The sequence below is a fragment of the Carassius carassius genome, chromosome 8, assembly GCF_963082965.1.
Source record: "Carassius carassius chromosome 8, fCarCar2.1, whole genome shotgun sequence".
NCBI lineage: Eukaryota > Metazoa > Chordata > Actinopteri > Cypriniformes > Cyprinidae > Carassius > Carassius carassius.
In genome coordinates, this window is record NC_081762.1 from 25,168,152 (window position 1) to 25,181,955 (window position 13,804).

The 13,804-nt window shown below is 38.4% G+C and overlaps 1 protein-coding gene across 1 annotated transcript in view; it reads right to left on the reverse strand.

The window, feature by feature from the left end:
* LOC132145627 (synaptotagmin-11-like) overlaps positions 1-13,804 on the reverse strand; it is a 28,207-nt gene that overhangs the window by 12,255 nt on the left and 2,148 nt on the right. Inside the window, exon 2 of the mRNA XM_059556766.1 lies at positions 984-1,873. Within this exon, the coding sequence (XP_059412749.1) occupies positions 984-1,873 (890 nt within the window). The remainder of the gene's footprint in view (positions 1-983; positions 1,874-13,804) is intronic.

Consider the following 13,804-nt stretch of genomic DNA (forward strand, 5'->3'; position numbering starts at 1 on the left):
CCCATGGCTCTTGACAAAATATTGAGGTCTTATGAAGCGAAACGGTTGGTTTGTGCAAGAAACAGACAAACAGGGAAATCCAATTCTTTTCCACTAACTGGTTCTTTCAGACAGTTTGTCTGTTTTATCATGCAATGGCCTAACATATTACGCAATTAAAGCACTTAATAATGATGTGAAATGTGGATGTTTTACACGACTGAAGCATATAAAATGAATAATCTAGTCTTCACCAACTCATATTAAGCTTGTATCAGCTTGCATCGGATCATTTTCTTATTTCAGACGGGACATCACTACAGTCTGTTTACCCGAGGCTGTGTATTATAAGTAATAATATTGTAAATAATGTTTAGTTTCTTGCACATACTGATTGTTTTGGTTTATTAAAACCTTAATATGTCATCAGAAGCCACGGGTATTATATATGATTGTTTTGACTGGTAGCCACTAACCTGCATTTTATGAAAAACAAGGACCATGATTTCATTTAAAAATTACTGATCTACTCAAGAAAATTAATTATGTGACCCAGGACCACAAAACCAGTCTTAGGTCGCTGGGGTATATTGTAGCAATAGCCAACAATAAATTGCATGGGTCAAAATTATAGATTTTTCTTTTATGCCAAAAATCATTAGGATGTTGAATAAAGATCATGTTCCATGAAGATATTTTGTAAATTTCCTACCGTAAGTATATCAAAACTTAATTTTTGATTAGTAATACAAGTATGCATTGCTGAGGACTTCATCTGGACAACTTTAAAGGCAATTTCTCTATATTATTATTTATTTTTATTTTTTTATTTTTTTTTGCATTTTCAGTTGAATCCAAATATTGACCACTCCTAACTGGTTTTGTGGTCCAGGGTGAATACTGAATTTCCAATTTCATCCCAGAATTTTAATTTCGCTGCATCACTAAAGATTAAAGTCACCCATAATATCCCCCAATCCTGTGTAAGGTCAAGAAATGCTCACCTGCGTGTTCCTCTTGCTGATTTGCTGGGTGATGTGCACCCGTCCCGTGCTGGGATCCACACCCACCAACGGCACCACTGCCTCCCCGATTACATCATCCCGTGCGAAGCGATCGAAGCTGAGCACCAGGAAGTGCAGCGAGAGCTCGGGCAGTGAGCTGTAGGGGATGCCGTAGAAGGTGAACGTCTCGTCAAACACGGGCTCCAGAGTTTTCCTCAGGACACGCGTCTTCACCCGGTGCTTCTTCTCGGGCAGGATGGTCATCTTCACATAGGGGTCGGAGCTGCCCGCCTGCTCGTCCACCGCAGGGAGTCCCTGCGCTCCTACGATGGTCACAACGAGGGCCTTTTTGGGGAAGTTGTAGTCAACGGCCAAACTGAGCGTTCCCAGAGAGGGGGAGTCGAGACTGTGGGGCGACGCCGTCTTACTGGGAGCTTCGCTGCTGCTTCCTGAGCTGCTCTCCATACAGCAGTAGTCAGCCCGGATGGGCAGCGCCCTCTCCAGTCTGGGGGGTCCCACAGGCGGGACCAGGTGGTTCATCTGTAGGTGTGGGGTACCACCTTCAGGATCCGCATCCACAAGAAGCACATCGCCGTTTCGGGACCCACGACCCCATTCTCTCAACAGGGAGCCCGATCCTGAGCGCCGGCCCACCCGTACGATCTTCTTACTGTTGCTGAGGCTCTCGGGGTAGATGCTGATGCCTTTGAGCATGTGGATGAACTTGTAGGGAGGGTCAACGGGTGGGTCGTAGGGGCCGCTGGTCAGCTTGTAGGCACCTGTCATTTGACGATATCGCCGCTGACAGCACGTCCAGAGGAAAACGGCCACTGTCACAGAGACGACCAAGACCCCTGCACCCAGAAATCCTGCAAGTACTGGGGACACATCTGAAAGAGACAGAGACAGAGCATTAGATCGCTTTAGCAATCAGCATTTACACTGACAAGCATTTATTGTAATCTAAAATATACATGAATGTCATTTATACCGAAACTTGTATATCATGTATTTTAATATACTTGTCCTTTTTACACATTTGTAATGATGAAATGGCAATTTAGTACTTTTAAAATTTGTTAACTTTTATCGTTATATCAAAAAAAAAAAAAAAAACACTCCAGAGTTAAAATTATAAAACTGCCTTGTGTGATCTTGAGAAAATACATAAAACTAGGTCTCACAGCAAAGCACAGAAGCAGTTTGCAGGCACCCACTCGTTTCAGAAAGGCAGTTTTTCTCCTCAGGCTGAATATTGCAGAATATCAGAATATTGCAGAAATGAAGCAAACAATCATTCATACTGCAAGCCATTAAGTTGCTAAATTAATATACTCGAACTTGGAAAAAACTTTAAAGCCATCGTTTTAATTTTTGTGTTAGCATTCTGATATGTATGGTTTGTACTTCTAGTATGCATTTTGAACAAGCAATTATAGAAATGATTTGAGTTTGTTACTGATTTCCATGTTGTCTTGCCTTTTTGTCTATATGTACGTCATGTTTGATATACAAAATAAACATGCAGAGAACACCGACCATTTTAACATGAATGAATAGCACAACCAAACCACAGAAAGTAATTTTATGCAGAATCTCCTGCAATATTTGCATATTAGGCAAAGTATTTTTAGATTAAAAAATTACACACTCCACCTTCAAAATGTGTATTCAAACAGCATCATCACTGCCGCAGAACTCTTAACTAAATACTATGCACAAGTCATTTTCTTCATAACTCATTATAGTTTCGTTTGGACCGTGACCCACATTCACAGAGAGTTCTGGGTGATAAAGACTTGGATGAGGTTTCTAGAGAAAATATCTGGTCTCAAAGTGAATTTAACAGAATGACAAACATGGCCACAGATGGCCTTAAACTGAGGTGAGAGACTGACCCAGATAGATGCAGAACAGAGAAAAAACAGAGGCAGCGCTTCATGTCAGTTCAGGCAAAGGCAAAAACATGAATCTGAAAAAGAAGGTTTATGGAGTATAATTACAGAACTTGTTCGTGAGGGTGAAAAAGTGCACTCAAATAAAAAAAAAGAGCTTTCTAAGTATTGAAATGATCCACGTAATGAAAAACAATTTTCTGGGTATTGCATGATAATTCTTGCTCTTGGCTGCAGCTTGGATTCTTTCCTGTTTAATTCATGACTATTTGCTTCTTGCTTGTTCCACAGCCATTTGCTAGCTCATTGGGCTGATGCTGAGCACAGCAGTTATATTTATGATCATGGACTCTTCATTGCAGTCCATGAGAGGATCCACCAGCAACATCCACCTGACTGAAGCATTTACTATTCACACAGACCCAATCTCAACACACAGACATCTCTACTGTTTCATTGAAGGAGGCAAAACTGACAGCGCCAACAGAATCTGCTCATTTATATTGCAGTCATAACTGGCTCATTACAACACACATCCCCCAAAACGTTCAAATGTCAGCAACAGACCATAACAAGCTTAACCGGGGCTGGCAGATGCAGCTCTCACCCCATGCTGCAGGGCATTCAATTAGGAAACATCACACTGTGGGTTCCCTCTGCCCAAACACCTTTAATAACAGACATGCAAACAAGCTAATATCTGGAGGCTTTAGGACAACATGAAACATTAGCAACCCAAAGTTTAACTTCAATAACATAATGTATTTATGAATGGAACAAGACGTTCCAGCTTGGACTTCATCGCAGTTTGTTAGTTCAAAAAAAAAATGGGGAATTCACAATATTTTGTTTGAGGGCATGACCGGCAAATGTCCCCCATGTTTCTGACAGGACAATGACAGCAATTCGGTGGACAAATATTTTGGTAACTGAAACCTGTGCTCCTTTCATTACTCAAAGTATCACACCGCAGGCTTGTGCTCCCAGATTTCACCTAAATGCAACTGCTTTCATCCTGAATATCAAGGTGTGTTGGCAGAAAGATTGTATTTAAAGGTTGAATGCAGATGAACAACACAACAAAATTGTAATTATGAGTGGGAAACTTTAAGCTTAAGAGTTGGGGGCCAATTTGGTAAAGTTGTTTACACAATTATCTAAGTTGCATGTACAAAATATAATAGTATTGTGCAATAGAATATAGAACAATTCCAGTTACAGCATCTGTATTATCTGAATAAAAACATCAAGCAAAATCTCACCTGATGCACATAGTTTATTAATCATTTTGTAGATGTAGAGTTAAAAAATTCAGAACAAACCGTTCACAGAAAATGTGACATCACATTTTACAAGCCCCGCCCATAACTGTTGACAGACTGCTGTTTTAGCAGAGACTCCGCCCTGAGTGAACTGTTATTGCACACAATCCTCCATGTTTATCTTCACGCAAGAGCATTTAAAAGCACAATTCAAGTATAAGAAATCTCTTTTTATTACAGCTATAGAAGTTAATCAGTCTAGAGCATTGAGTGATTTTCTGTTTTTATTTTGTTTGGGTCATATTAACAGTGCAGACAGCAGTATAGGTTCTGTGTATTGTGCTGCTTGCACTTTATACACAAATCTAATATAAACGTGATTTCTTTCCCAGTTGTTTTCCTTCACAGACATAACTGACTGTGTTTTTGTAACTCATGTCTTTTAACAGAAATGTGTGTGTATTTGACAGTTTAAGTGCAATAAGTCAGGAAAGAGAACTTAGTTTAGTATCCTTTGTGTGTAGGGTGGCCATATTGTGCCGTTAATATGGGACACGTCCTGGCCAGGATAAAACATCCAAAGCAGTTTGACCAATAACATGCAGGTATTCGTATATAATTGACCAATCGTGGGGCTGCGTGTGAGAAGGTGAGATCTACAGGGAACGATCAAAGCGATGCAAATATGAGCACATCTTCGTTTTACTTGAAGTGTCACTACACACCAATCAAAAAAATACACACAGTGCGCAGTTACGCTTCAAGTCAAATTAATGAACAAACACGCAAGAGCGATTCCAAAGCATAAAGAGCCATCTGCTCTTTATAGCTCTCATGAATGTCACACAACGATCGACCTGCAGTGTAAACAGTTAAAAAAATTATATTGGTCTATATAGCTATTTTGCCCTTCATGACAACTGTGAGAGGAGTTTTTATAACTTATCTGTTTTAATTATATTAAGCCTTAAAGTTATGCATAATTAAGGGTGTGTCCACTTGAGTGACAGGTGGATTGCCGCTGCTGTCACCACCATCACTAGGTGGGCGTGGCTTCAGCAACCAGCTCCATCCTTTTTGCCCATTTTCGATGATCCGGGAGTGACACGTGGTTGCACGCTGCCAAGATGGCGACGGCCGCCTCCTCCTACTTTGAGCTTCAAAACACTCTTCAGAAAACTACGGGTGACGTCACGGACACTACGTCCATGTTTTTATGCAGTCTATGGCTTCCACTCAATATAAGCATTTTCAAAGTTATATAATAAATGATCTGTTGGGTATTTTGAGCTGAAACTTCTCAGACACATTCTGGAGACACATGAGACTTATATTACATCTCGTAAAAAGGGGCATAATAGGTGCCCTTTAAGAAATGCACTGGTTGGTTCTGTGTGGAGCACAAGTCATTTTTAAAAGTGCTTTCTTTGATAGACTGGCGTCCACTGGCTCCATTTTTCTTTGTCATTCCCTTTCTGTCTCATCCTCTTTCATTTCTCCATTTACTGATTTGACACTCTTCTCTATTCTCTTTTTGTTATATTCATTTCACACCCCTCTTTCTTCGCCACTTCTCTGATCTCCTCTTTTCTCTCGCCAAACTCCGAACTCCAGGGCCCGGAGCAGGTCGCCGTGGCAACGACAGGCCCCTTTCTTTGCTCATGGCAGTCAGAGCTGACTGGAATAGTGAGTCGGGCCCAGCTTCAGTGAGCTGATCACAACAGGATGTGCTCTCCTGCCCCGCACAACAGCCTCAAGGAAACAACAGCCAATGGGAAAACAGAAACCAACCACATGCCCGAGCAACAACACACAACAATAATGTCTAAGGAGACAAGCCACCAAAAACACTTCCTGCAGAAAATGTAGTTTAAAGGCGTCATATGATGCAATTTGAATTTTTCCTTTCTCTTTGGAGTGTTACATGCTCTTGCATGAAGAAGATCTGTAAAGTTGCAAAGACTAAAGTCTCAAATCCATAGAGATAATCTTTATCAAAGTTAAAGTTCAACTGAAATCAAAATTGACCATATTTACTTTGTTTGCCTAAATTGATAGTTTTGTGGTAAACAATTCATCCATGCAAGTCAATCCACACACAAAAAAAATTTGGCTTCGTAATCTTTAATCAAAACCTGAAAATGCCCCTCCCCTGTGCATTGGAGGACCTTCCCTGATGATGTAGGTTTGACCGTTTGGGTGTCTGCTTCGCATCCGTAACCACGCCCCTCCACGCATTGACAGCGTGTGAAAGGAGAGATGGTGAGGAGGTGCATTTTTGGTTGTGGCACTCACTAAACACTTTTCACATTCCCTAAAATTCCCCCGTTACGGTCCAGATGGCTCGAATTTTTTAATTTCGAGGAAGGAGGGATAACAGAGAGGTCACGGATGTGCTCAGGCACTTCACGAGCGAAGGCTTCAAAAACCGATTGCTTGCGTTTAGATCTGCCTCCATTTCTGAATGAATCACCTACTTTTCTAAATCCAATTAGGTGCAAGTTGGAGAATAAAGCCACGCCCACTATTTTTCCTCATTTAGTATTACGTTTCTTTTGGAAATACGTCTCAACATTGGAGAAAAGTCGTTTGCAACTTAAGGTTCACACGGACTTTAAGACTCTGCCACGCCCCACTAAAACGGCTCATTCAAACACACCCCCTCATGTCTACATCACTATGTGGAAATATTTGCTAATGCCGCACAAATGTTCATGCAAAGAAAGAAGGCGTAGTTTCAGTAACCGCAGTTAGTGTTGAAGCAGTCATGTCAGGGAGATGCTGTGTGTATCTAGATGAAAGCAAAAACACATTATTTGTCCTTCTGAAAGTAGATGCATTTAGGAATCTTTAAGATTACTTACAACAGAATAGCGACACATTTTATGGACAACCGTTTTATGAACATAGGAGAGGAGGTCATTCTGACTGCTACAACAATCTGGCGCTTCTGAATCATCTACTGTAAGTATGTTTTGTTATTAATTTAAAGGGATAGTTCACCCAAAAATGAAAATTATGTCATTAATGACTCACCCTCATGTCGTTCCAAACCAGTAAGACCTCCGTTTATCTTTGGAACACAGTTTAAGATATTTTAGATTTAGTCCGAGAGCTCTCAGTCCCTCCATTGAAGCTGTGTGTACGGTATACTGTCCATGTCCAGAAAGGTAAGAAAAGCATCATCAAAGTAGTCCATGTGACATCAGAGGGTCAGTTAGAATATTTTGAAGCATCGAAAATACATTTTGGTCCAAAAATAGCAAAAACAACGACTTTATTCAGCATTGTCTTCTCTTCCGTGTCTGTTGTGACATCATTTTTCGGTGAACTAACCCTTTAAGTATTTGCTATTGACTGTTCAGATGTGGAGTTTTGCACGTTGTGTGTTTGTGTGTGTGTGTGTGTGCGCGTATGTGATAGAGAAAGAGAGAGAGAGAGAGACTGTTACACAGTGGAGTCAGCTGTCTTAACTGTCCGTGGCTTGTTACTGCAAACACATACGAGCTTCATCACTGTGTCTGTCACGCGACTCTGTTCCTCTTTCAGGCTTGAACTAATGGTAAAACTAAGGATATTATTAACTGTCTTTATATTTATTTTGAAAGATGAAGCTCGTGATTATGGAAAGCGGCATCACATTTCCGATGAGTGCTTGCAGTGTTCGGCCAATCACAATGCACTGTGTCAGTTGGCAAATCAGAGCAGACACGTTTGAGAGAGATGGGGCATAGAGCATAGTGTGTAATGTTGGGAGTGCAGATCACCGACTGACTCACGCAAGACCCAACAGGTTTAATTGAGAGACCTTAAATAAAATAATGTTATAAATATTTAAGTTGTTAATTAATGAGTGGTGGTTATTCAAGGAAAACTTAAAGGTCCCGTTCTTCGTGATCCCATGTTTTAAACTTTAGTTACTGTGTAATGTTGTTGTTAGAGTATAAATAGTATCTGTAAAATTATAAAGCTCAAAGTTCAATGCCAAGCGAGATATTTTATTTTTAACAGAATTCGCCTACAAAAAACGACCCGTTTGGACTACATCCCTCTAGTTCCTGCAGTAATGACGTCACTAAAACAGTTTTTTGACTAATCTCCGCCCGCATGAACACACAAAAAGGGGGCGTGGTCTTGTTGTGCTCCGACGGAGAATTGGAGCTGCGTTTGTGTTTGTCGCCATGTCGTTGAAACGCTGTTATTTTCATCTCGGAGTCCAAACATCTTTGTTTGGGCTTCCCAGGGACGCTGTACTTGGAGATTAATGGTTACAATTTATGTTTAACTCGGTTCCCGAAAATTATAATCCACATGTAAAACTATGTGCAGCACATTTTGCTGAGGACAGCTTCCTCAGTCTCAATCAGTTTAATGCCGGATTCGCACAAAGATTATTCCTGAAAGATGGAGCAGTTCCCTCTTTGTCTGGAGAAGGCGTTGTTTATGGACCACAACCGGTAAGTGTATTTTATTATTTAAGTTGGTGCGTTTAACAGTTTCTGTAACTAATTACACAAAGGGCAACGCTGTTTAGCTTTGTTAACTAGATGGTAGGGCTGTGCAAAAAAATATAATGCGGTTTTTATGCGCATCTCATCAGTAAAAACGCTCCTGTGATTATAAGTCACAGCAGTTTTCAAAACAAATCCTACCCACTTGCTTCTCAAAACTAGCCCAATCGCGTTTCCAGGAGGGCAGCGTGCGCTCAGCTGCTGTCGAATCACAACACAGGAACCGCTGGCACAATCAGAACTCGTTACGTGTTTCTGAAGGAGGGACTTTATAGAACAAAGAACAAAGCATGAAAATCGGGACCTTTAAGTGTTCTTTTATTTTTATCTGCAAGTACAATTTATTATGCTTTAAAGAGTTTTAGAACACCAAAGGTGCACATTTAATGCAATTAAGTGTATGACTTGGGTGTCTGCTTTAGTTTAAATCTATGAGATTTTTTCATGCATTTTATAAAAAATTGCATATGAAAACAACATCACACCTCTTCTCAATAAGTTACGTGATTTGAAGCTAAATAGTTCAGAATGGTTAAAATCCCTAAAGAATGAGTAATAGTAATATTGATGCTTGCATTAAACATTAAAGCTATAATTTCAGGTACCAGGAACCCGTACTGCACAGAGAGTAGTGAGAAACATCCAAACATTTTGTGAAATGATCTGAACATAGTCGTTAGATAATAAGAGGAGACAAAGAGTTGAGAAAGAAGGAATGAACTAAGGTGGAGGGAAGAAAAATGTATATAAAGATTCTGTGTGACAGAGAGATTAAAAAATAGCGAAAGGGAACGCTAGATTAAGAAGAACAGAGAGACATAAGATATTTTAAATTCCTGACTGAAACCATCATCTCTGATACAGAAATCTGTCAATTTTCTTCAATTTGACCCTGATTTCGACCCCTTTGGCTTTATATTTCCTGTCATTTTACCTAAATTATTCTGGATTTCTGTTTTTTCCCCTGCCCTGGATCAGTCCACACAAAGGCGGGACCCTCCCCAACTCAACAGGATGTAATACGCCCCCCCCCGGAGGGACTCTAAATCACATGATGTCACTTTTGGCTGCATGTTTAAAAGCCAGCTGCTTCTGTTGCTTAGAAACAACCCCTCTGAGAGAAAAGAGTATGGGGGAAACCATTTTGCCAGCTGATACACTCAACTCTCGCTTTGGTAATTGCTTTATAAATGTAAAATTAGTGTCAGTATTCTAGCTGAAACCTGACATTGTAGGTACAAGGAAACAGGAATCTTAATGACCACTGAATAACCTTAAGCGGTGGTTGCTAAAGGTAGTACTATTGCTTGTGTTTATAGTTATGGATTGAACAAACACCTAACTATTATTATTACACCGTGTCCTAACTACAAGCGAAGCAACAAGATTTCAGCGACAAGCAATTTGGGTGTCCACACCAGACACGACGCGACACCATGACAGAATCAATCAAATATCACAGCCAATCAGAAGCGTGTGTGGGCGGGCTCTCTGTGGAAGCCCACTGCAATCGCGACGAATTTGATACGTTTAGAATTTAATTCATATTTAACCTTTTTAAAATCATATTTATTTAACATCTTTGTCAAGGAAACACTTGTTGGTTCGCAGTGAGTCCACAGGTTTAACGGTCATTTTTTGCTTTTATTTGTTTTCAAGATCTGAGGTAATATTGTTGCTTTCAGATGGTCATAAAGTCATACAAAAAGTAGGTTATGACAGTGTTACACGTTTCTGTTACAAACATGAATGAGACCTTAAATCAAGTGAGCTGTTACTTTTCAGTACACTTGAGTAGACAAGTGCACAAAGTAACAATATCAAATTTAAAAGTTTTATTTTAAAGTACATTTTAAATAATATTTTAATAATCGTTTGTCATGTTTAAAGAAGTACACTTATTGTAATGTGTTGCCTAACTAAAGCAGACGTAAAGTATTTGCTTGAAATATTAACTGTAGTGTGTTACTCATTATTACATTTCAAGTTAACAAATGGACTAAGTTGTAACTTCCTTTCTAAAATACACGACATAAACGTTTCAATAAATTACATTAAAGTACATTTAAGTTTATCGTAAATGCTTACCAGTGCATTCAGCAGTAAACTTTAACCATATTTCAAAGACAATAAAAGACATTTTGAAAAAAAAAAAAAAAGGTACAACAGCTGTACCTTTTAGGTACTAAAATGTACATTTCAGGTACTAATATGTCCCTTTAAGATACCATTATGGACTTTTTTGGTACAAAGCACATTCAGAAGATGCGCCTTTTAAAAAGTTACCGCCTCAGGGACAACTTTTGTAACTTTTTTTTCTGACAGTCTACTTAAGTAGGTTAACAATCGCTCTTAAGTTCAACTATAATAAATTAAGCTATAAATTTTTTTTATTTAACAGCAATTAGCTTAAAGTGCCTGAAAATATTACATTTAGCTAGTTTATTTTTTTAAGTATATTATCTCCTTAGTAAGTACTCTTTTTAAAACTACACTTAAGTGTCCTTTTTTTCACAATTGTCATCTGGTCTCTGATTGGCCAAAAAGCAGACTTGACCTAGATCATCTTAGTAACCACTTAGTAACACACTAAAATAACTCACACTAAATTAAAACCTTAGCATCCAGCGTAGCACAGTGACAGCAACTTCTACACACACGAACATCACTTCTTTTTTATTCATTACATTTGAATTTTAAATGCGACATCTTTTCATGCTCCAGAATGTGTGGCGGTCTCTCAACAGATATTAATGTACGTCAGCACAGCTCATTCCTCAAAAAACCAATACATTATCCACGCCAAAAACACACGCCTCTGATTATGACACCCTCCATAATGTGCTCCAGACGCACAACCGTGAGCCCAATGAGTGTGGGCGCACATGATTAATAAGCTGGACAAAATGGCCCACAAATGAGAAATGATGGCATTGTCTGTAGACACGGCTGAGCTGGACGCCAGGGTGGAGTTTGTGATGAGTAGAAATAAAGAGAAAGCAGGATGGGAAAATGATGAGGTTAAGAAAAGAGCATGTGCTGGTGGCGGAGCGGACAGGTGTGAATAATGATGCTCAGCACTGCTAGACTCTATGCTTTTCGCTCCTTCTTTTGTTATCGTTCGTACGTCACCCGCAGTTTTGCTCTCTGTTCAGCAGGATCACAAAGAGGTTTAGCTAGCTGCCATGTGAGGACGGTTCCCTCTCCATATCTGCTGTCAGTGGTAATGAGACAGCACCAGCAGGGTGAGAATGAGGATCAGCTGCAGTCGTGTTGTGGAGAGACACTGTGTGCTGGATTTCAGCGGGGACAGAGAAGAAATGTGTCACTCTGACCCCAGTCACACGCATAAATCAAGCCATTGTTCAATCACTGCAGCTACACTCAGGCTTCAGACAGAGAGAGAGCAAGACATATACACTGCAGATATCTTTTAGAAAGCTGAGATCAAATAGAGTCAAGGCTAGAACTTCACTTCAGAGACCCTCCGTCTTCAAAAACAACTCTTGAATTCAACGATTCATTATTTATCACTCTGCCGTAAAAAGAGCTGGGAAAGCATCAGTTTTAATTGCCATTTAATGATCCCAAAAAATAAAATGAAATAATAAAATGGATAACACCCAAGCTTTCCATCACAAACACAGATTAAATCTGTCCACATAAGACATTCAGCTGCAGTCAGTGAACTGCTGATACTTTCATCTAAACGTGTTAACCTACAAATGTGCTTCATGTGTTAATTATTATTTACATCATATAAAAGTTGAATAATGCTTATATATTTCTATAATATATTTAATAATTAAGTTTAAGGCAGAAGTACTATTTTACCATCACAGAATCAACCTAAAAACATTGTTGCACAAATAAAACTTATAGCAATAAACTCCTTATGTATGTATATACATATATATATATATATATATAATATAAAATATTATTGGAGTATGTTATTCCAAAAAAATAATATTTCAGTTTTTTTAATGTAAATGTTATTGTTTGTGAAATTTACGAGCATTTTCTTGATCCTGTTTTGCTGATGAAACGTATGTCCTACAAAGTCAGTCGATTCTCTGTTCAATCAATGAAGGCACTGTTATAATCTGAGAGGACTTGACATTAGATTAATATTGATACAGACACAATCTGACGCAGTTCAGAAACCAGGTTCTTGGTTGGGCAGTTTCAATAAGTTACACCCTTAACCAGGTGTGAGTTGTCTGTTCACACTGAAAACAAAAAATGCTGGAAGTGGGCGGATGATATTTCAGTGTGGTTGTGGCAATACAGTGTAAACCACATAACCGGTATAGTTTGTGATGTCAGTATCTGTCATGTTAAGATACAGCGATTTACAGACTTGTTTTATGTCATATATTAGCATTCTAGTTAACACTTATCAAGTGTCATAACCAGGCATGATGCAAGAAAAGTTATTATTGATAAAAGCTCTTCCTGCTAATCAGAGTATCAGTCCTACCCTTGTGTAATAAACAATAACTATAGCATATTTTAAAAAGATTACTAATGTACTTAAGTGTGAACGGAGTTTAAAGTTTTCAACACTTTGATTAAATGAAAAAGTATTGTAGTTTACATTTATATTAAATGCAATTATCTGCACTTTAGAGTGTTTTTGACCCACTTAAGTGTGTCTTAATTACATCTTTATATGTACATTCATAATCACTTTGAAGTGTATGGTAAAGTAAAAAAAAACTTTGAAACTTGTATGCATACATATATTTAAATATATTTTAATTAGACATTTTCAATGATAAAGTTGCAATTTAGTACATTTAAAATATATGAACTTTATATATAATTTTGGATAACACACTACAGTTTAAATTACAATCAAGTGCTTCACATTTGTGCTTTAGTATATTAGTCAACATTAAAATAAGTCTACTACTTTAAAGCACAACAAATGATGTTTAAAACATGATGCTTTAGAATGTACTTTAAAGTTGAACTTTAATATTGATGATCTGACATTACTACAGACTGTGCTTTTTAAAAGTGTACTTAAGTGTGTTAAGAAACATAGTCTTGAAAGTTAGCTTAAGTGGCTTTTTATTGAATTAATATTATATTATCTGCAAATACAGTTAAATATATATATATATATATATATAATTTTTTTAAAA